Source organism: Falco peregrinus, chromosome 6 (assembly GCF_023634155.1).
Source record: "Falco peregrinus isolate bFalPer1 chromosome 6, bFalPer1.pri, whole genome shotgun sequence".
Taxonomy (NCBI): domain Eukaryota; kingdom Metazoa; phylum Chordata; class Aves; order Falconiformes; family Falconidae; genus Falco; species Falco peregrinus.
In genome coordinates, this window is record NC_073726.1 from 10,258,891 (window position 1) to 10,281,855 (window position 22,965).

General features: G+C 40.4%; 1 protein-coding gene across 1 annotated transcript; it reads right to left on the minus strand.

Annotated features, from left to right (window-relative positions):
* Window positions 1-118: 118 nt before the first annotated feature.
* LOC101919451 (hyaluronidase-1-like) lies at window positions 119-22,110 on the minus strand. The gene is made up of 4 exons (XM_005228771.3): window positions 21,952-22,110; window positions 10,714-11,667; window positions 4,183-4,272; window positions 119-3,043 (listed from the first exon to the last, which is right to left on the minus strand). Exons 2-4 carry the CDS (start codon window positions 11,629-11,631, stop codon window positions 2,615-2,617), a joined length of 1,437 nt encoding a protein of 478 aa, XP_005228828.1. The 5' UTR covers window positions 11,632-11,667; window positions 21,952-22,110; the 3' UTR covers window positions 119-2,614.
* Window positions 22,111-22,965: the final 855 nt, after the last annotated feature.

Below are 22,965 nucleotides of genomic sequence, written 5' to 3' on the forward strand. Positions count from 1 at the left end.
GGTGAAGCTGCTCTAGCAGAGGGTTGGACTAGGTGATCCCCAGGGGCCCCTTCCAACCGTGACCATTCTGTGATTCTGTAGATTTATGATATCCAAATAAATTGTGTGCATGACACAATACAGTTTATTCTTAAAAGGCTACAGAAATAATGGAAACACTTTACAAAAAGTGTTACGCAACATTTTAAGAACATCTTTCACTGACACAGTGCATAAGGATTACAGTGTTTTCACATCACATCTGGTTTTAGAACACAGGACAGTATTACATAAAGCAGGACCATCCAGTTTAAATACAGATTTGTGGCAGCTATTCAGCAAAACTGAGCTAATAGTTTCTATGCTTTCAATACATTAAATTATGTGTAAGTTGAAGTTCCCCTTGAAGTTTACCATACTCTGAACTGAATAAAGAGCTAAAGCAGAATATATATAATCAGTAAAAAATATGTGAAATGGTAAACACTCTAGCTTCAGTCTAAAGGCATAGTTCTTAACAACTGTCAGTTTTTCTAAACTTTAGTTTTAATCCTTTCTCTCCCACACCAGAATAACGCTTTTTACCTTCACTTTTGCGATCACCCATTGCTGTTACACACTAGAAAGCAAAAGGTCAAGCAAAGCTCTCCTGTAGTTTCTCAGCACATGTTGTCACAGTGACTCACTATAGCTAGCCCTAAGTCTCTTTAACTGAAGTCAGTCCCATTCCAGTGTCTAGGTATCATTGCAGCCTTAAGATACCCACTGCAGGTCTGTTATGAGTTGGATCTTTGGCTCAAGTGAATCTGAGCATCATGGCTCACACCAGCTGTGAATCTGGTCCTGGCAAACCAAAGTAAGTTCTTTTGTGGGGTTATCATGAAGAAATGTTCAGAGATAACAGCAGATTACAAAGAACATAGGACACCCAAGCAGATCATAATGCATTGAGACATGTTAATACTAATTTAGGGCAGTATCAGGAAGGGGGCCTGGCTAAGGGTCAGATTCAGATTTCTTACTCAGTTGAGCATCCTCTCCACATAGCCTTGCTGATTTTAAGTAAACTGCTACAGGAACAGGGTATTGTTTAATGTAAGCAGTGAAGTATGGCCACAAATGATCAATACAGACACTAGTCAGGGTAAAGAAAATGTCTTAGACCCACATGTGGGTTTCTTACTAATTTCTGTGTCCGTGCTCTGGAACAGTATTCAGTTCAATGCATCATAAAAAGCCTCAAAAGAAAATTATTTTAGTATCTTCCCTAAGTCGGAGACATGTAGGGGATTTTTTTGCCTTCAATTCAATGAAGGCATTCATTGTTTGCTACGTTGAAAGGCTGTATGGAAGACAGATAGGTCTTTGATGAAATACGTTTGTTCACAAATGAACATAGATCGATGAATAATTGCAAATGGACATGCCACAGCCTGACAGGATGGCGTGTTATGGATGCCAGATTCATCAGTAATCAGTAGTTCATTAAGTTATACCACCTCCAAAGAGGTCCCCACCTGAAGCCAAAGGCTGCAAGCCAAAATGTTGCTGGCGAGTAAGGTCCTTCATCTTCTCCTCCCCTGCTCAAGGCACACCAGCAGTGGGATGTCAGCCTGTTCCCATTTCCCAGTCGCTGACAAGCCAGTTTGGTTGGGTGACTGCACAACAGCAGCAGGAGAGCAGAGTTACCAGACCCATGTAACTAGCGAGCAGAAAGCAAAGACCTGCAGCAGCCCCAAAGACAGCAGTGATACCCAGCAGCAAGGCTGCCTGCTTCCCAGGGGGTCAGAGCAAGAGGAGAAGAGCTCTCCCATTGCCTGCCTGGGCAGAAGCACTGCAGGATGCCAGCTACCAGCATTGGTCTCAGAGGTCAGGAGCCCCTCACCTAAACGCATATACATTCTGCTGGTTGGCTGGTGCGATGGGAAAATGAACATTTGACACAATAACTGGCAATTGCAGAGATTTTCAGTTGAATGGTACCTTTGAAAAGGATGGCACAAAGCTACCGCTGGAAATACTGATATGTCTAGAAATAATATTAATCAAATTAGGCCCTGAAATGCTTGACATACATTTTTTTTAAAGTGTGCACTGATGTATAACTTAATGCTCTTCACATTGTCCATGCAGAAGCAGTAGGATCGGTACAGTGTGGTGGATGTGGCTCTGGGCACAGTGCTGCTGTTTACATAAAATGCCATTTGACTTCAAGCAAGAGCTGCAGTGAACAGTTTGTGATCCCTGGTGCAAATGAAGACGCTCCTCATCACCATATGTTAAATCATCCAGCCCTGAAAGAAAGAGTCTCTGTGTCCTTTTTTAAGCTTCTACATGGATGAATCCTTGTACAAGTTTATTCAACTTTTTTTACTCAGGTAAACTTCCACTGCTGCAGCAGAAGCTTTATCTGTTGAACATATGAGTAAAACATGAATTAAGAGTAGAGAGGTGGTAAAAAAGAGGAGGTTGCTTTCAAAATGTTTGATATCTGAAGCAATTCCAGGAGTGGGAGATGAAGAAACCAGAATAAAACCATCTAGTCAACAAAGCCTTTTCCCTGTGCAGTAAAAACTTGCTAAGGAACAGGACTTTTAGTGACACCATTTCTTACTTCCTTGCACCTCAGAAGATTTTAGTGTGTGGTGCAAAGCAGAAGAAGCTGCATGGCTCCTAAGAGAAAGACATAAAGCTTTTGTTTTCTTGATCTACTGAACACAAGGTGAACCCAGCGCTCCATTAGCCTTTGGTCAGGCAATTCACAAAATATTCCTGTCCAGCCCTGGTAACACTGACACATGAATCTCTGCCTCATGGCTTCAATATTCTCCAGGCTGGGTTCACCAGTGACCTGGAACCTGGGGCCCCTCTCTGAGTGACGGACTCGGATCTTAAAATTAGTGGGTGACAAATGGAGGTAAGCAGAAGAGTCGCTGTTTTGGCGGATACATCTTCCATTCTTCTTGCACAGGACTTTGCTACAGAGTTTGGCTGCTGAAGTCACATTAATGACATAATGTCCTAAGGGTCCGTCAATGTACCGTTTAACCGTTGAGCAGCTGTCCTGCAGAGAATAAAGGACCATGACATATTTCTCAGTAGGTAGCATTGTGTCCGAATTTATTATATCTAAGAAGATGCCAGTACAAAACTGTTCTTAACTAAAGTAACCTGTTGAGAAAAATCTTGTTGGATTTACAGGCTGGAGTAATCTATTGGGTTTAATCCATGGGTAAGATTAGCAAAATATTGACCCTTATTACAGTGTTTATTTGGTGCTTGGTAGAACACACAATATTAGTTTAGGGAGGAGTCTTAGTAAACAGAAAGAGAGTTTATGTGCTAATCTGAGACTAACTAATTCCTTAAGCAGAGATTTCTGGTAACTGCCAACCAGGAGCAGTGCATGGGACTTAGAGGCTTTCAAGCACATATTGAGTCACCTCTTTGGTCCTGATCTCTCCAGCTGCTTCAGTTTACAAGGAACCACATCATTTTTAGAAACAAGCACAGAAGTTGCTGCAATTGCGGCTAGAAAGTTCCAATTCGAATTTCCCTCTTTCTCTGCCAAAGTCAGTGGTGCTTTGCCAGAGACTTCAGGAGGAGGAGAGCAGACTGCATGAAAAGCAGTGTGTACCAAAGCCCAGCCCAGGCTGAGGACCAGCAGCTAGCCTACCGTGCCTCCTTTGAAACCCCAGTGCTGCCTCCCACCTCCTCCATCATTTCAAAAAGGTTTATTTGTGAAGGCCTGAAGGACCTGGGAGGAGGAACTAGGCCTTTTCTTGTGGTAACATTAGTTTCCATGTGTCAGTTCAACACTGATGACCAGAGAAAATGCTCTCCCTCCAGACTCCATTCCTGCTCTGTGGATCTGTACAAACAGCCATAGCTACACTGTTAAAAAAAAAAAAAAAAAGCTGCGCTTATATGTCTATGTTATTGTTTCAAAACATGTCTTCTAACCTGGACTCATTATTCCACAATGCTACAAATGACCTGCCCAAAGCAATGTGCTCTGAAGCAACAGGACTTCGCAGCCTAATGAAAGTATGGAACTAACAAGACCTGAAAGTAGTACTGAGCCATCGTCCTCAGCCACTGGCTGACAACATTGATAAAGATAGGTAGGTGCTACAGAGGGTGTGGTGGCAAAGAAGAGGTATTGAGGTGACTCCTAAATACTAACAAACCAAGACAACCTACCTTTGAGCTGGCGTATTGCATACTGCCCCACAGAACAACTCCGGCTGCTCCCAAAGCCGCACTTTCACCAATGGTATTGACCAGATCTGTCTGAAAAAGAAGGCCAAAACCAGACATAAGAAAACCAAAGATATAAAAATAAAAGTAAAAAATCACTAGGATTTGGGCATCACTCCCCACCTCCCTGAGGAGATGTCAGTCCAGTGGTATATTCTTCATAATAAAATTGCTATTTAGTTTAGAAAGCTCTCCTGTGTATCTCCAAAGGTTTGCATAGGTTGCATTCATGAGCGTGACTATTAAATAATGAAATCTTTAGAGTTTATTCACAAGGGGTCCTCCAACCAAACTGGTGGAGTAAGAATTGAATGATCTATTTTATGTACCAGTCTTTGATTGATTACCATATCTACATAGGCATCTTTTTTGGCAAGTGACGATAAGTATGGTCACACATCGTTGGATTACCCTTACAGTGTCTAATTGCAGTTGGTAGGCTTTAGGCAGGGCTCTGACTTGTGCTGCTTTAGCCATGCCAAGACATTTACAGAGCTGCTGTTCCTACCAGTGTGAATGCCATTATTCCAGGAAATATATCTTTGAAAAACAGCCTCTCCCAGTGCTACATAGTACCAAACGGGGTTAAAAAAAACACCACACATTTGCATACTGGTTTAACCATACCCACTTTTAGAGCTGTACTGATAAAACAGTAGAGTTGTAGCAATAGCAGTAGCACAGCCCTGCCGGAACACAGACAGGAGTGTGTAGAACAGGAGTCCCAGGTGCCTGGCCAACGAGCAACATACCTTGCAAGTGTCTTAAAGCCATTCCCTGAGACTGTGAATATTGTGTCTACAGAAATGCAATTAAATCTTAGACAATATGGAGGAAGGATCTTCTTCCATCCCCAAATTTCAAGGCATGATCAATTACATCTCCAACCATTTCCATCTGCAATAACTGACTAGAAAGTAATTCCTGATCAGTGTTTGTAATGACAGATATCAAAATATTTCTCAATTTGATGAAGAAACAGCAAAATCCTTTTAAAAGTTAGTGATGGTCTTTGATACAGTCTTTTCAGACCTTTTTAGAAGAAAACAATTCAAAACATCAGCCAAATGATCACAGTATGGTGGTGGCACCTTAGAAATGCAAAATGATAGAGTGGAAACCCCATGTTATTATTGTTAATTACTACTAAGTAATTTATTTCACTGTGCAAGTGGGCCTGTTGATTTATCAATGCATAGTTAAGGAGTTCCTATTCCTGAAACATTTATGGCCCAAGAGATATAAAAGAAATCACAAATAAATGCCTTGGGAAAGGGAGAGTCTGCTGAAGAGTTGAAGACGATTACAGAGAAGTCAGAAGCAGTGACTTTGACCCTTAACTAAAGGCTGGACAAAAGAGTGCAGGAAAACCTGCAAAGTCTGAAAGAGCAGAGCTTGCCTACTGGCTTTTATGTAATGTACAGAGAGATTTAAAGAATAGTTGCTCTCGCCTGAAGTTTGTGTTGATGCTGATCATCCAAGCAGTCTTTTAGAGAATGTCATTGCTCTTCAAAGTATGTAGTACAGTGCCAGTTTTATAAAAGGATGGTGGTGTGGGCTGCAGGTGGGGGGTTTTTTTCCCATGGGAATTAATTTATCAGTTAAAAAAAAGTATGTGCATTAAAGATCAAAACATCAAATGTTACGAGAATGGGAAATACAGCCTGACCCCTTGGTAATGAGGATGCCCAGGCTTCCCTCATCTGCAAAGATTACCCAAATAGAAAGGCTGGACTGTGATTCTACATTAGCCACATAATGGTTGAGTGATTTCGTACTAACAGAGTTCAGATCTTGTTAACAAATTACTGAAACCTTTTCAGATATGCAAAATAAATAATCTGCATCATTTATGAATGAACTATGACCTGAGAAAATCCTGAAATAAAGATTTAATAAGCAATGTGCTTAAGGAGTTAGGGTGCTTGACCAGGAGCGAGTCAATCCAGTTTTCATTCCCACATTCATAGTCCACATCTTTCTCTTGTTACTTTCAGAAATCATTTAGATTCACATCCACAAAGGGATTTCAGCACTTCATGTCTAATTCATATGGATAGAAAATAATCAAAACCAAGAGTATGACCTTTAAAGTTCACCCAGTCCTCTGGGTGTGTGAAGTCCAATGGCACTGATAATTTCACAGCTGAAGTTCCCGAGGCACCTACATTTCTGCTTTCGTGCACACCTAGAAACACCACCTTGCCAGCGCTGAGAAACTCAGAACTTTTCTCAGGCTAAAGCCAAAATTTGGCATTTGATTGGAAGACATGGGCTGAATTTTTCTCTCTTCCTCCATACTAAAAAGACGCATCATCTCCAGCTAACCCTCCAGCAGGGGTTACCTTCACTGTGAGGTTGCAGACAATGTTTAGAGGGGTGCCACTTCTCTTTCTGATGCCATTTTATTTTGTGCCAATTCAATGAAGGTACAAAGCAGAGCAAGAGAAACAAGTAGGAACCTGACTACAGCTTATGATCAATTCAGCTTAATAATTTGGTGACTTCCCCACAAAGAAAGAAGTAAGGCTTCTGGCTGTCATTTCTACGCATAGTTACATCTTTCACTGACTGACTACTTCAAAGGCCGTCAGCACAGAAGGGCTCTCCCCTGAATGACCTACGAACAGGAGGTTGCACCCTCTCTTTTATTTTTGCTCCCGTGTACACTTGTTCTTTTTAGTCAGGTGATTCCCTAACTCATTCCTGGTGTCCAACACAGGGTGCTGCATTCATCCTGAGCAGACTGGGAAGAGAACTGAGCCAAGAGTTCCCACACCAGAGGTGGGTGCTCTGACCAGCAGACTGTCACACAAATTGGGGAGGCACCACCACCACCCTCCCCTGCCACAAAAAGGGTTATAAAATAAAACTTTCACCCCCTATTTGGCTATTTTGAGAAAAGGAAAGATAAGTGTCTCTCATAATGACTGAGTGGCAAATCAGGATGAGAGAGAGGGAAGTGCCCCCATGAAGCCCTGAGTGAGGCACATGAGCTCCACCAGCAGCCTCAGACACAGCAGCCCTGGGTCTGGGACTGAACCCAGCACTGTTCCTCAGCACAGCTTGTCATTAGTGGGCACTCACTGGCATGTGAGTGTTAAGTACCTCACACGGAAGAAAACATGCAAGTTAAAAAAAATATAGATATAATTTTAAATATGAGAATGTTGAGGTGGGGAATCCTATTTTACTCTTTGTATCAGAACTTCATCCATCCATGTTAGAGGACTGTCCTGAAGAGGCAGCTTTATAGGTCAGCTACCACTTAGGCATCTGGTATTACTCCACGCAATAACCAAGTCAACAAAGCTGCTTTCCTGCTGATGCTCCTTCTCGTTCAAACTTTTGGGGGCAGTGTGCAACAACCAAAGATCCTCAAGATTATGCTCAGCTATCTCCAGGCGGACAGCTGATTTGGCACGGAGGAGGATGGTCTAGTTTCCGTCAGTGCTTCTCCATATTTTGATCAGCCAAGTTGCTGCACTGAATGCTAAAACATAGGAGGTAAGCTAAGCCATTTCAGTTTTGGAGCTTGAGAGGAAACAGCACAGTCAATTCTAGTTAAATTCCAAGGAAAGAAAAATAAGTACATTTCTAATCTTTCCTCTACATTTTGAACAGACTTAGTCACAGACAAGGTTTTTCTGTATTCAGGAATGGTAGCGCAAGCCTGGCATGGTTGCAGGGAATGATCCCTGTACACATGCACACCTGGTCATCAGAGAAGACTATCTATAGGTGAACAAGAGAATTGTTACCCATTACTCATCGTTTGTTAGTTGTCATCCTGCTTTATTAATGAATTCAGCTATCTAGTCAGGAAGCACATATGCTACTGTGTAACTTCCCTCTCCCACACATTTAGTATTAAATTGTCAAAGAAGAGAGTTTCTAAATACCCTACAGATGGCAAACTGCTTATATGCATTTCTAGCAAATACAGAAACCTTTCATAATGATTGGGATCCCAGTTCAGAATTTATAAATTGTTTCCAAGAAAAAAAGCAAAATTAATTTCTCAGATACCTTATGCACAACTCACCTGATTTCCAGGGTGAAAGGTACAGCACACGTAGCTACAGCATCCGTTTGGGACCTGAATCTTTCACCTTTCTGAAGGTCTGCTAGACCTGTGTCTCTCCCTCAGTGTCTCTGACTCACAACCATTCTTTCTATTTTCTTCCACTGTGGTATTTACTGTATTTTTCATGCTGTACAGAAGGGCTTATACACAAGGCTTGAGCGTGTCAGCAATTATTTCTGTTGGACCAGAATGTCACAGCTTTTGCAGAACTTGATGGAGCAGGACAGTGGTCCTCCTGGCCCAGTCCCTGTCAGAGGTCAGGTATCTATTAGCCTGCTATCCCGTTTTTTCTATGGCCATTTAGCCTGGATGTCGTTACACTACACTGGCTCCTTTTGTCACATTCATGCACACTGTTGCTGGACCTCAAAGGTTTCATGTCTTGTTTGTAGGTTTATGAGCATCACTTAGGGGCATCTCATGGGTCAAATGAGAAGCTCCAGTCTAGTCTAAAATCTGAACACACAAACCCGTGTTTAAAGTATCTTGGTGACTTCAGGGCTATGAAGGAAAACAAGAACATTATTTTTGTGATCACTCCTATTTAGAGTTTTCTGAAGTGCAACCCTGCAAGTTCCTGGCAGTCCCCAAGCTGTTCACACAGATGATGAGTATAGCCTGGAGAAACATCAAGCCCTGCCCCCATGGCTGCCTGCAGAGCTGGGGACTGTCATCAGAAAACGTGGTGGAGCATAATCCAAATATGTTTCTCTGGCTATGCAGGGATCTTCCCTGGCTGCAGAGGTACAAAGTGAACTTTAAAGTATCTAGAAGTAAATGGCTATATGCAACTGAAAAACAGTTAAAGTGTGTAACTTAGGAGGAACTCCTAATTACCACTGTACTGCTCTGAAAATCGCTTAAGGTAAAACAGTGACTTTATACAGATTTTGAACCTGTGCCTAACTGGCAACAGCATGTTAGTTTTCATAGCTTTAAGTAAAACTCGTGGTATTTTTATATTGATCAAGGGACTAATTTATATTATTAAAAATGTTCATTACTGCATTTGAAGAATGCTCATTTATTTCACAGCCTGAGTTCTTCAGTGAAGGTGTTCTGGGTGAAATCCTGCCTGTGCTGACCCCAGTGGCTCCTTCCCTTCAGTGGGACACAGCCTTGCCTATTTGCCCAGGACTTCTGAACCAGCAAGGACCTGCAGCTTCCATATCACACAGAAAACACCTCCAAAGAGTCCCTGGATGCTAAAAATGAAGGCAGACCAAATTAAGGATTGCTTCTATGTACCACTTGCTTCCTGGGGGCAGCCTGAAACTCTTCTCAGGCTGTTAGGGCTCCACCACACCACCCCAGCTCCAGCTCCAGGCTAAAGCCACATGCAGCCTGTGGTTTGCTGGACTGACCATTGCCTTTCCCTTGCCCCTTCTCTTTCTTTTGCTGTTCCAGTTGGAGTCAAGAACGTGTCTTTGGCAGCAGCAGAAGCGAGCTCTCATGCAGCTCTCTGTAAACCAAAGGGAGGGAGCACCCCCAGATACGCTTAGCCATCAAGTGGTTGTTTCCATGAGGTCCCTGCCCCAGATTTCCTCCCTTCTCATGGAATCCATAGTGATCAAACCAAACTTTTGGCACTTGGAGCACATACTAGAGAAATAGATATGCATTTGTGCCTCTCTATTATGTGCATAAACAAAGTCAGAGCCACAATCATCATTACATATCCAGAAAGTCTGGGATTTATACACATATACTTTTACCATCAATGCTGTGGCCACTATGTATTTATTGCACTTGTTCTTTGGTGAAGGAATATTGCATGACTCAAAAACTTGGTTTCTTTATTAAAAAGTACTCCACAGTATTAGCACTAAATGTTGGATCATGAAGATGTTTGAACATGTTGTACCTCTGAAAATCGAGATGGCCAATGCTTGTCATGCAGGAGTGAGGAACTCCAGGCCAGACTAGTTTACTTGAGTGGTTTATTTCTATACTGAAGGAATTTACATTTGGATAAAGAAACAAAAAAGCCCTGAGGCTCCTTTCTCATGAAAGTTTCTTTCCACTACACTAATTAGTTTTGAACTTCACAAAAAATTGTCAAGTTCATTTCACAAGCTGTCCTGAAAGAATTAAAATATCAGAATGAATTACTTCCTTAAGGAAATGATTTCTTTGTACTTTCTTTCTAAATTACCCTCATTAAAAATACACAATGTTATCCTACAGAAGTAGACCAAAGCACTGCAATATTAAGTCTTGAAAGGTGTAGAGTTTTGTACTGTGACTACAGTACTTCCTTTTGCAGGGGCTGCCTTAAATATGAAAAACAAATGCATAAGTCCTTTTATACAAGGAAAACTTTCAGAAAGTATTTCTTCTAAGAGACTGTTTCAAATCTAAATTTCTAAAGAAGTCTGTCTGCTTACCTCTGTTAGAACATGAAAAGTATAGGCATAAAATGGTCTGGAGTAAACAAACACAGGCAAAACGTAGTCTTTTCTAGCAATTGAGGCAACACGTATCGCCTCCTTAACCCGATAGTGAACAAATTTTAGTGCATTTGGACTTGACTTCAGTATATAATCCAGGTATATAGAAGGGTAGAGAGCAGTGCTTTCCTTCCACAACCAAAGCAGGAGGTCATTGCGGGAAGACTCAATGGCTGGGCATCTCCCTGTGTATGTTTGGGGGTGTTCTTTGTAATCATAGTTGTAGCAGTCTGGGTAGAGATAGTAACCCCACAAACCATTTGGTCTCATATGCTCAGCCAGAAGGATGGTGTTGTTCATAAAACTCTTGCCAGCATTTTCAAATTCCTCTTTAGCCACTTTCCTAATTCTGTGCTCTGACCACTGAGGATGCCGTCTCCTAACCATCTCCAGAGATTTATTCCTATAAATGCTTTTATTGCCCCAGTTCCTATCCCACTGGGGCCTCCAGTTTTCCCAGTCAATGACTGCAAGTCCCTGAAATTTCTTCATGGGTATGCAATAGTCAATGTCAGACTTTGCTTTATTAAGGTGTTTGATAAGACTTTCATTCTGGGGCACCCCTCCATTGACAGGGTCTCCATCATCTGAGTAGTAGGGATAGTATCCCAAATGAGTGTGATAAAAGATTGTCACATTGGATCCGCTCAAAGTCTCATTGGTGTTGGATGCAATGTCAAAAACACTGAGATCCAGGTCTACCTTGTACCGCAGCCTGCACTGCTCAGTTGGCGCGTTCCAGACAACCATGAAAGGCTTGTGCAGAACCAAAGGGACCCGTGCTGGCTTCGGCAGCTGAGCGTCAACCACGGTAAGCAGTGCCACCACTGCTAACCGTTTGACCCAAACATCCATGGTATATTTTTTTCTGGGAAATTGTTTTGATGTGTCCTTGAAAACAAAAAAAAAAAACCAAAACTGTTAGAAAGGCAGTAGCCACGCTGGAGGCAGATAGGATGGCAAAGGGATGCCTTTTGGTTTTATTTGCTTTTGTTAACGTTATACCCAGCACAAACAGAGTAAGGTGAAAACTATGATCTTGTAAAAATTAAGTCTAATTTCAAAGGCTTTGAAAGACTTTTTGATAGACTTTGTTGTCTTGAAGTGTGTTCTGATGGTCAGCTTTTTTTTGCTTTCTTTCTCACCCAGACGTCTGCCACAGTTGCTTCAGACCTTTCCTTAACACTTTTTTGGTTCCTGATGTTTACAAAAAATGAGTTAATAGAAGAATAACTTAAAACAATAGTTTAAAACAAATGTGCTGCTCATTTGAAATTTCAGCTTCCAAGCATGTTCTGCTATGGTCAGTCTGACTTGCCTGGAACATCATCGCAGTGGGGCTAAGCCCTTTTTTGCTATCTGTATATGGTAATGGTCACTAAAGGAAAGGTAATTCAAACAAAAGGCAAATACTTCTACTTCACACAGATTAATCAAGAGAACTCAGAAACGCTGTAATTTCAGCATATCTGGGAAAAAAGTGTATTGTTATCTACCCTTGAATTTAATTTTCATTTTCTAAATGAAGAGATGCAAGAGAGATAATCAGTCTGCAGGCTAAAAGGGTGATACTATTAATGACTTAATGGTTTAAGCTACTTACTATACTGAAAACAAATTAAATATCAATATGTTAAAGAAAATAAAATGTGGATCTGAACAAGCTGGAAAAGCATGCTGTATCTTTGACAAAGGAGCTATAGAACTTTGTCTATAGAAGTGGGGGCTTATTAGCATGAATTTTTCCTTTCAGGGTCTGCTGTTTTCCCTGACTGTCCCACTGGCTTGGGGACTACTAGTAGTCCAGGAGCTGCCGGAGCTGCAGGGCTGCTGGCATCCTGGGCACACACACCATGACTTTGCACCCTGTGGAGCAGGTTTAACCATTGCCTGCCGTCAGCTGCTCCAGGATCTGTCCCTGCTCCTATCTCTTCCCCAAGAAGCGCAGCTCAACTCTGTCCTGGGTTTGTCTTTCAGGTCTTTTTGCTGGGTAATACAGTACCTGTTACTGGTGCTGATGAGCAACTACATGGTGGGCTCCAGCTGATATAACAGCTTGAATCTAGAGTCATAAAAATTGTTTGCTCTAATGAACATTGCTGCACCTACAGTATGATGTGTTTATCCTTTCAGTTATTATTGTCTGTCATTCACCCGTCAAGTTTCTCCATTTTAGTCACATTAAATCACTGCAATCACTGTCTGCATTGCAGGTTCAACTCAGGCACTAGCCATGTGAATTTAAAATGTCATAACACTGGATAAAAACATCCATTTTTAATTATTTCTTTTCTTGCCCATAAAGTCAGACCAAAGTTATCCTAGTGTAATTAGCCTAGCTTCACTTGTCCCTGATATTTTCTCACGCAGTTAACACCAGCTGATCACTTAACTCCTTTCCTAGACAAAGAGAGCTCTTCACACATACCCATCCATTAGCTTACAGCCAGGATGCCTAGGTTTCTTGCTTTCCAAACCAGTACAGCCAACATACCCGTCTACTAGAATCTGTAATACTCCCTGGTTATTACCTCTAATCTGTAATGGGATGCCAAATCTACAGGAAGGCTGCAGATACACCTACCCAAATCTGCCAGCAAACTTATTAAAGAAAAAAACCTTTTCACTGTTCGAAAATGTATTGGCTCTCGTAAGTGATACAATCCAGGATTTCTCCCCCTGTCATTTGTCCTTCCTTGCTATTCTTCCATCTTCTGGGTTTGATGTTTCTTTTCCTTTGCCACTGCTCTCCTGATGTTCTGCCTTTCCTTTAAGTCTCTACTTTGTCTTTTTATCTCCTGCTGAACAGCCTTTCTCTTCTCCAGCCCCAGTCTTGTGGTTTTCCATCCTCAGTCCCAGATAAGCATTAAGTCCCCCTGACCAGTGGTCTGGTACAAGAGCACCTTCCCAAGAGGTGGCGGAGGCAACTGGCATTAAGCAATGGCTATGGGCAGTGAGCGAGGAGCAGGACTGCAAGAAGCCACAACGCAGAACTCCCCACGAGCAAGCCCTCATTAGCAAGCCAGAGATTTATGCTCCTGTTGTTTCCCCACCCACTTTCTGGCTGCTTTTTTTGCATGCCTAAATACAGATTTAGCACCCAAGTTTTAAAACTTTGCTCACAATCCTTTAGATCCTATTAGGGAAAATGTCCTTGAGTGAAATGGGCCATTGCTACAGGCCATCAAGCTGGTACTACGTACAAGCGTGCCTGTTGGAAAAGGATGCCAGGTTATTTTCACTCCATTGATCTGATGGAAGTCTTATGCTTGCAACCGGTATCTTTTTCTCTCTTTTCCTGCAGAGCCTTGCATAATCATCTAAGTAATGTCATAGGCTGGGAAAAAAAAACCAAACAAAAAGCCACAAAAAATGCCTTTCCCTTTCTGTTTTATACAAAATAATGAATGCATCGCAGTCCTTTGCACTCCTTTGATGCAGCAAACTGACTTAGTGCATTTGTAAGTGCTTTTTCATGATTTGCACTGGATTGCTTTGCAGTACATGAGAACAAGTCCATAATATAAACAAAGATCTTTTCAAAAAGTTATAGCTCAGATGAAATGGGAAGAGCATCAGGAGAAAAAGAAATGGTTTAGTGAATTTCTGTGTAAGAAAAGATCTGGGAAAAGATCCCAGCTGCCTATTCCCACAATGCAAACACTGATATTGTTCAGCCTTGTGTTATTATGTACATATAATTAGATCATTTTGTCAGATATTAATGACTAACATAGTACATTTCTTGTCTCGATCTGACAGCCCTAGGCATTACAACATTGCAGATAATAAATCATAACAAAGATAATCCAGGAAATAATAGTGCAGGATAATTGTAAGTTATATTTTTAGTTTCTGGCCAATTGTTGTCACTGTCACTGACAAGGCATTATATCACAGAATGGTTGAGGTTGGAAGGGACCTCCAGAGGTCATTTGGTCCAACCCCATTCTCAAGAAGGACCACTGTGAGCCAGTCACTCGGGACCATGTGCAAAACACCACAAGTGACAAAATGAAAATATTTATCTCAGGACATGTTGAATAACTCTCAAGGGTCTTTTGACTGGATTGACCAAATCTTCCTTGAAGTTGTGAAGAAGCCTGGACACCTTGCTCAACTGTAGACACAGATGTCTGCATCTGCAAGCTGAATCCCACAAAAAAGGGCAGGAATCTGTCTAATCCTGTTCAAGCAAGTTAGGAGTCTTGTCAAGGAAAGCCATTCAAGGTTATCTAGTGAATACTGTACACCTTCCAAAGCTACTATATATTCCCTATTTAAAGCTGTATGGAATTAGTCAACCAGCTATCCCTGTTAACCTAGAAAAGGTGGTGATAAATGCCTAGATAATATGACTACCTTTTAGATGGCTAAAGTGTATCATTGCAAAGCATGTCACTTTTCCTGCTACTTCCTATTATACACAGGAGACCTTCCCATATGCGTGATTCCTTAAAGGGTTGACATTTTAAATTAAAAAAAAGTCCTTTGAAAAAGTTCCAATCCAGTTGCATTATTCTGCAATTTATTCTGGTTTTATTTGCACATGGGAATTTAATTACAGATGCTTACTTTTTCTTTAAAAAGCCATCTAAAACCAAGTGAAGCGAGTTTTCAAAGAAAGAGGTAAACCTATAGTTCTGAAAGAGGGGGAAATAAATTATCCATTGTTTCACACATACACAAAAGAACCTCTAAAGAAGAACAAAACATCTTTTATTACAATTTCCACTGTTGTATCTTTGGACTATGGCCTTTTTAATCTCATGCATGGGCATTAATTGGACTGCTTTAATCCCCGTTTTTTAATGAGCGCAGACACTAACAATGCCTCCTTGAAGCTCATTATCAGCCTTGATTCAAGTACTCCTGTTTTTCTGATTCAGTGACATATTATCATGGTTAATTTAACTTCCCAAAGATGCACACAGCTTTCTGAAGCACTACAGTGTTTTCAGAGTAGAATCTGTTCTCAGTGTTTCTGCTCTATATTCTAAAAACAAAAATGAATTCTTCATAAGTGAAAGAAGTGGGGCCTGATCACAAATACATTAAGGCTGATGAAGTATTTTTTACTGTATTCAGGAAACTTTGAATCATATTCTTACTGCACGAAATAACATGTAGTTTTCTATTTACATCAGTTTCTGCTGTGCAGCTTAGGATGAAGCAGGTTATGACTGGATTTCAATATATCCTTTAATAAGTGTGGTGAAATTCACCATTTCTTGAATAGAAAATGCAAGTTAATTTCTGCACATTCACATTTCTGCAAAAAGAAACAAGAAAATGTTGGCTTTTCCCGAGCAAATGTTGTTAACTTAGTCCAACTTTCATTTCAACTGTGTTTATTAGTCAGAATTCCACTATATTTCCATTTCCAAATAGTTGTTAACAGCTGAACTATCTGTCTTAATTGCACACTTTGATTCCAAAACAACAGCTTAAAATTAGTAAAAATATAGACTCACCCTAAAGAAACCTATTTGCACACCATGTATTCCAATACAGCCCAATGGTGTTCTCCAGCCAGCCAGTTCTGCTTCTTTCCTGGTTTTTATTGATTATCCTGGCATTCTTTGCAGTGTGACACATGATGTTACAGATGGTACTTTTGCTTATGATTCATATATTGACCATATAGCCAGCCAACACAACATCATAATAGCCAGCAAATGCATCCATCCTCTGATTTTATACTCATCTGTATACTGGCTTTTCAAGGAAGTATAATCCATACATTTAGCTATAATACCATTCTGTGTTTTCATTTTCTGCTGAGTTTAATTGTTCTTGATGCCCAGGGTTTATAATCTCTTCAGGATGAACAGCTCATTTGTAAGGACATATTCACTATTCAGATTTATCTTCCAGGAGTGGGACATGTTAGATAATTTGACTACCTATGCAGTTTAATGTCAATGACCAACAAGATAAGAATCATTCTTCAATCAAACAAGCATTTCACAAAACTTAAAAATCTGTCACTGGATACTTTATTTAACAGTTGATGTTCTGGAGACGTCATTTCACTATCATTCTTTAGCTGTCAGATGAGAAATTTACAGGATAGCTACGTCATTTTTGTACTCATTTTGAGGAAATCCATGTCATTTCTCCAGATCTGTAATGGCAAAGTATGACATGAGAGGAGAGTGATTTTAAGCAGAAGTTGCAGTGAAGCAGAGAGTATGTAGATTTAGACCTAATTTAAAGTAAGATTAAAAAAGATGGTTTACCTGACATTTCAATCTCTCTGAAAGATCATAAAGATGACCTTAAAAGCTAAATCACATTACAATTGTAACACCTGGAAGCCCGTATTCCATGACTAAGTTTGGTTTATCTTACTCCTCCAGTTCAGACAGGGGAAGACTACACTTTCAGTTTCAAGACTGTTGAAATGTATGCAAAGATGTCGTGTACAGTAGGAAAGCAAGAACTCACAGACATGTGATTTTACCTGTGGAGAAAGAGTCATCTTTCACTGAACTTCATAATTATGTCAGAATTCAGAAACACACTTTGAAAAAAATAATAATCTGGAGTTCCTACAGTAACAGCTACTTCAGATTCCCTCATTAACCTGTACCTGACTAACATAACATAAAATCCAGAATAGGAAAGAGGTACAGTTAAATCATAGAGGAAAGGTGATTTTTCCAACAGAATAGAATCATGTCTTGTGGCTTAAACTAGATATACAGCACTCTACCAAGCTTGCTTTCAGACTCTCATATGCACTATTGACTCTTGTCTTGCAACTGCTGAGTGTAGTGCTATACTTTCTTTCATTGTAGACACATGTTCATTTTAACTAGTAGCATTTTGCTTGGAAAAGAAATTAAACATGGTGGGACTTGATAAGGAAATTAATGTATCTGTATTGTTTGCATTCCACTGAGGAATGTGCAAAATTGGCAGCTAAAAGAAATGTCCTTTTTTGAACATTGACTGATCACATTTGGGGTAGACATTATTATTGTGGCTAAGAAATATGGACATTTCAACTGTATTTGAACATTTTTCCACCACACAATTACATTTAAAAGTACCTTGAAAAATCTTGTGCATCAATATATTATTCTCTATGATGTCTGATTTATATGCACACAATATGCATTTACAAGATACTGTGTGTTTATCTACGCATGTATGTATAGTCCTCTGTCTTTTTAGGAAATAAGGGAAAGACCAAATCTACCTATCCTGTCTCTGTCTTCCTCCCTCTCTGCTGTTATTCTTCTGTTTCAAATTATGTAAAGTCTTGCTTTTCCTGGTTTTGTTGAAAAATAGCTTGCTTAGATAACTTGGTAAAAAGGACACAGACTGCCTATCTATCCTGAATCCTTCAGAGGTCCAAAAGCATAAAACTACACTAAAGAGAGACTAAGTATTCACTGCATCATCGTAACTACCACTTTGCAGTCTCCTGACTCACGTCTTCCTAATTCTCTAGCTATATATCTCAGACTAGATTCCAAGTTAAAAAGTGAGCAGAAGAGTAATACCGTGAGAAGGACTCTGGGGTGTTGGCAGATGAGAAGCCCAACATGACGTGACAGTGTGCATCTGCAGCTCAGAAAGCCAACCAAATCCTGGGCTGCATCAAGAGAAGTGTGGGCAGCAGGTCAAGCAAGCTGCTTCTCCCTCCCTATTTCACTCTCATGAGACCCCACCTGGAGTACTGTGTTCAGCACTGGGGCCCCCAACAGAAGAAGGACAGGGACCTGTTGGAGCAAGGCCAGAGGAGGGCCACAAAGATGACCAGAGGGTTGGAGCACCTCTCCTGTGAAGACAGGCTGAGAGTGTTCGGGTTGTTCAGCCTGGAGAAGAGAAGGTTCCAGGCAGACCTTATAGAGGCCTACAAGAAAGCTGGAGAGGGACTTTTTACGAGGGCATGTGGTGATAAGACAAGGGGAAATGGCCTTAAACTGAAAGAGGGTAAATTTAGATTAGTTATTAGGAAGAAATTCTTCGCTATGAGGGTGGTGAGGTAGTAGAACAGGGTGCCCAGAGCAGCTGTGGCTGCCCCATCTCTAGAAGTGTTCAAGGCCAGGCTGGATGGGGCTTGGAGCAACCTGGTCTAGTGGAAGGTGTCCCTGCTCATGGCTGGGGGGTTGGAACTAGACCATCTTTAAGGTCCCTTCCAACTCAAACCATTCTGTGATTCTATGACTCTACGTTTGCGTCTTCCTTGCAGATCGATACAAGTACAAAAATGAACATAAGATTGACTTTTTCATTTACAATTCATATTACAGTTCACTTCCAATAGATGAACAGAGATACCAGGTCGCAAGGCACAAATATCATCCCTTTATTTTTGTGCAAAGTATGAGAAAAGAAATTCAAAGAGCAAGGACATGGGGATTCAAGCCTATGCTATCACTGCTGACATTTTTGTACAGTGTGGATTATTCATTTTTAAGCAAATGGAAAATGCCAGAGGACATTCTTGGGTGTGTATCACAGTTTTACAGTAAGTCATGTTTGGGCCAGAGAGCTGCTTAGGCATTTCCTGTTTAGTTTTATTGTTTCGGTTATGTGCAGCTCATGTCATGCCTTAAATTGAGAGAAAAGACTGCAAGGAAGCATGGGAATAAAAAAAGAAAAGAATTGGTATTGAAAATATATTCTTTCCATGGAACCCATAAATCTTCTTTTCTATTATATATAACCATTTTAGCACGTTATACATGTGTTTGGGCACCACGAACATCAACTGGTCCAATGCCCCAGTGCTGCAGCAACTCCTGAAATTTTTCCAAATGCTTTCACATCCCTTTTTTGGAGCCTGCATCCTTTCCCCTCCCCCCCGCCCCCCCTTTTATCTGCCTGTTCAAGGCTGGGTACAGCCTGCTCAGTCACAAGCGGATGTGCTGGGCTCAGCTTGTCCTCGCTTCGTGCTCACACACAGGCAGTGGGGACCACCAGGGCTGGGGATCCCCTTCCCTCATGGCTCTTCTCCCTCGCTGCCACATTGCCTTTAACGCAGGGACCTCAAACTGGTTTTCAAATATTAATTCTTAACTTCCTGCTGGAAAGAAAAACATTTCCTATTGGGACACTGAAACTTTTCAGTGATTTACTAGCAAATCGGTGACAGAGGGAAAATTAAGATACAGGTTGTGGTTCCCAGTATTGTTTTATTTAAAAGACTGTCCCATCACTTTAAATCACTGCAGATTATTGATGGCACTTTGAATACCAGGGAAAGATAAAGTATATGGTGTAAATCTGTCTGTGCAGTAGAGGGAGATTAAATATATATGTCCCACAAACAATTTTTCAGTTGTTGCAGGATTGAATGAAAGAAGTATTTTTTGAGTGGATGAAACTATTTAAAATCTAGAGTGTTATGCCATTTTACATATCTAATACATGAATTTAGATTGCATGCAATATATGAAGCTGATCTTTTTTTTATGAAAAAGCTTGATGTATTGTTATTTTCAATTCCATTCCATCTGCTTCTATTGCATTATAAATGGAGACAAACATATTTTTAAAAAAATATTCTCAATATTTTAAGTTGTAAAGTTTATGTGAAAAATACAACCTTTTCTATGCAATTTTAATATTTATTTCTTTCCCATATGCAAAGAATAAAGGGGGGAAAAGAAATCCTTTTTTTTTTTTTTCCCTTCTCGAGGAGCCATATTGATTGTCAGAGCTGTTAAAGCCTTAATTCCCTGAATAATTAAGATGAATGTTCTCAGCAGTGTTCAGTACGCTGTTTGTCTGGCTCTTGATGGGTGAAAAGTGCCTACCAACAGTATCTGGAAAGAAGTTCTTACTGTTTTATAGATTTTCCTTTTAATTTATTACTAAATACTTTTAACTGAAGATCATGGACATAAATGGGCACTAACAGAATATATCCTACCTTTTGGCATGTAATTTTAATAGCTTATAATAATGTACAAATGGGTAATACTGTACAATAAATAATACATGCGTTTACATTGTTGCAAAGCATTTAAAATATGCTTCTTTCACACCATCTGCTTAATTCACACATTCATTTCCTGAAGGGTTTGTTGTTATTAGAGGCACTTATAAAAGAGAAAATTCAGTTCAATTGATAACACAGAAAATTCAAACAATCAGGCCTTGGCTTATTCCTCAGAAAATGCTATAAGCTAAATTAAATTTAGCGCTCTTAAAGATAAGTTCTGCTTTCAGATGGAGTCATTCAAGAAAATTCAATTGAAATTAATGGAGGGGGTGTAAAACTAGAAATATTCCAATTGAATTCATGGAGTTATTAAGCATTTATAATATTGTCAGAGGAAAAATCTGTCCTTTAGCCAGCTAAAAAACTTAGTATGCTTGCAAATGCTTAAACAGTTGTGTATTTCCACTGTAAATCTCTTCTTGCAGTACATAATTCCTATTCTTTTGATAACACAAAAGGTAATATTACACTTTGCCAAAGAGAGGCTCTAGATAATTTGGAAAATATGTATAAAGTATTTGAGGTGAAATTAACTTCAGACTTTATTTGCATGCCAATACGCAGCTTGTCTGGCACCTGCATTGTCTCAAATAAATGAATTAAACATATCTCTAGCTCTACAAATACCCGGCACAATATATTAACACAAATCATTAATAAACAGAACCCATTGTCAAACAACTAACTGCATCCTCTTTTGGGCTCCTTTTGAGATTAAGATATACAGTAGGTGATGGACTGCCTTTATTGTGAGTCATCTTGAAACAATTACCCTGAATGTTTTGCTTCTAATGAAAGAAGTATTTTTTTATTTTTCATATGAGATTAAATACAGGACCAATGTATGATTAGCTCCTTTCTAGGTGTGTAGTGTTGCACGCATAGCCCAGTGCATTTAAGTATTAAACCAATTACCCAAATTCTGAGACACCTTTAAAGTCAAAACATTACTCTTGTTTTTCAAATGTGCATTTTATTCACAGACAGCATTTCAAGATCAGTTTTCTAATTTAAAATTGCTGTTTCACATTGGAGTGTAAAGCACCAACTAGTTATTTGACAGGAAAAAAAAAAAGAAATAAAATATAGTCCAGAATTGACATGCTACAGAAAAAAAACCCACAGAAAGCCTTCCTAACTGGTAGACCATAAACAGAAGTGAAAACTTTGTCTTTACCAGCTATTAATTGAGTAAATAACATGGCACTTACCTCTAGAAAATCAGTGAACAGCAGAAAACTTTGGCGGAACAATTTACAACAGCTGATGTGTTTGTCCCGGGAATGTGCTCTTCCTAATGAGTGGGCTTTTAACTAATGAGAAACTGAGGGCATCTGAAGATAAGGGCAGAATTTTACCCAAACACTCATCGTGTCATTGCAAAGTAAGTAAATAAATTAATTTAAAAGTTACCTGTATTACTTATAAGCAACCTGGCTTTTGCTATAATGATTTTGTATTGCCTACTTTTATGGCCTGATAAAGGAATGACTGGGCTGGTGTTTGAGAAGAATTGAGTTGTGTTTTAAGAGCTGCACGCTCTGGACTCAGGAGTGACAGGCATTAACAGCAGGACAACTTGGTCACTAAGCCACAGGGAGAAGCAGGGATGCTTTCAAAACCGAGCAAACAAAATAGTTCAGGAAGAGCTGTTTTAAAGAACTGGCTGGATGACTGGACCCAGAGTCATGGTGAGTGGGGTTAAATCCAGTTGGCGGCCAGTCACAAGTGGTGTTCCCCAGGGCTTAGTGTTGGGGCCAGTCCTGTTTGAACTTTTTATCAATGATCTGGACAAGGGGATCAAGTGCACCCTCAGTAAAGTTGAAGATGACACCAAGCTGGGGAGGAATGTTTATCTGCTTTAGGGCAGGAAGGTTCTGCAGATGGATCTGGACAGGCTGGACTGATGGGCCAAGACCAAGTGCATGAGGTTCAACAAGGCTCAGTGCCAGGTCCTGCACATGGGTCACAACAACTCCACACAGCGCTACAGGCTTGGGGCAGAGTGGCTGGAAAGCTGCCTGGAGGAAAAGGACCTGGGGGTGCTGGTTGACAACTGTTTGAATATTGAGCCAGCAGTGTGCCCAGGTGGCCAAGAAGGCCAACAGCATCCAGGCTTGTATCAGAAATAGTGTGGCCAGCAGGACCAGGGAAGAGATTGTCCCCTGTACTCAGCACCAATGAGGCCGCACCTCAAACACTGTGTTCAGTTCTGGACCCCTCAC

What these genes read in the sequence shown, in the direction of transcription:
- LOC101919451 (XM_005228771.3), bottom strand. Translation starts at nt 11,631, where the DNA reads ATGGATGTTTGGGTCAAACGGTTAGCAGTGGTGGCACTGCTTACCGTG. An exon ending in CTTTTCATGTTCTAACAGAG is followed by an intron (nt 4,273 to 10,713) that starts GTAAGCAGACAG and finishes CTTCTTTTTCAG; the next exon opens with ACAGATCTGGTCAATACCAT. An exon ending in TGCAATACGCCAGCTCAAAG is followed by an intron (nt 3,044 to 4,182) that starts GTAGGTTGTCTT and finishes TATTCTCTGCAG; the next exon opens with GACAGCTGCTCAACGGTTAA.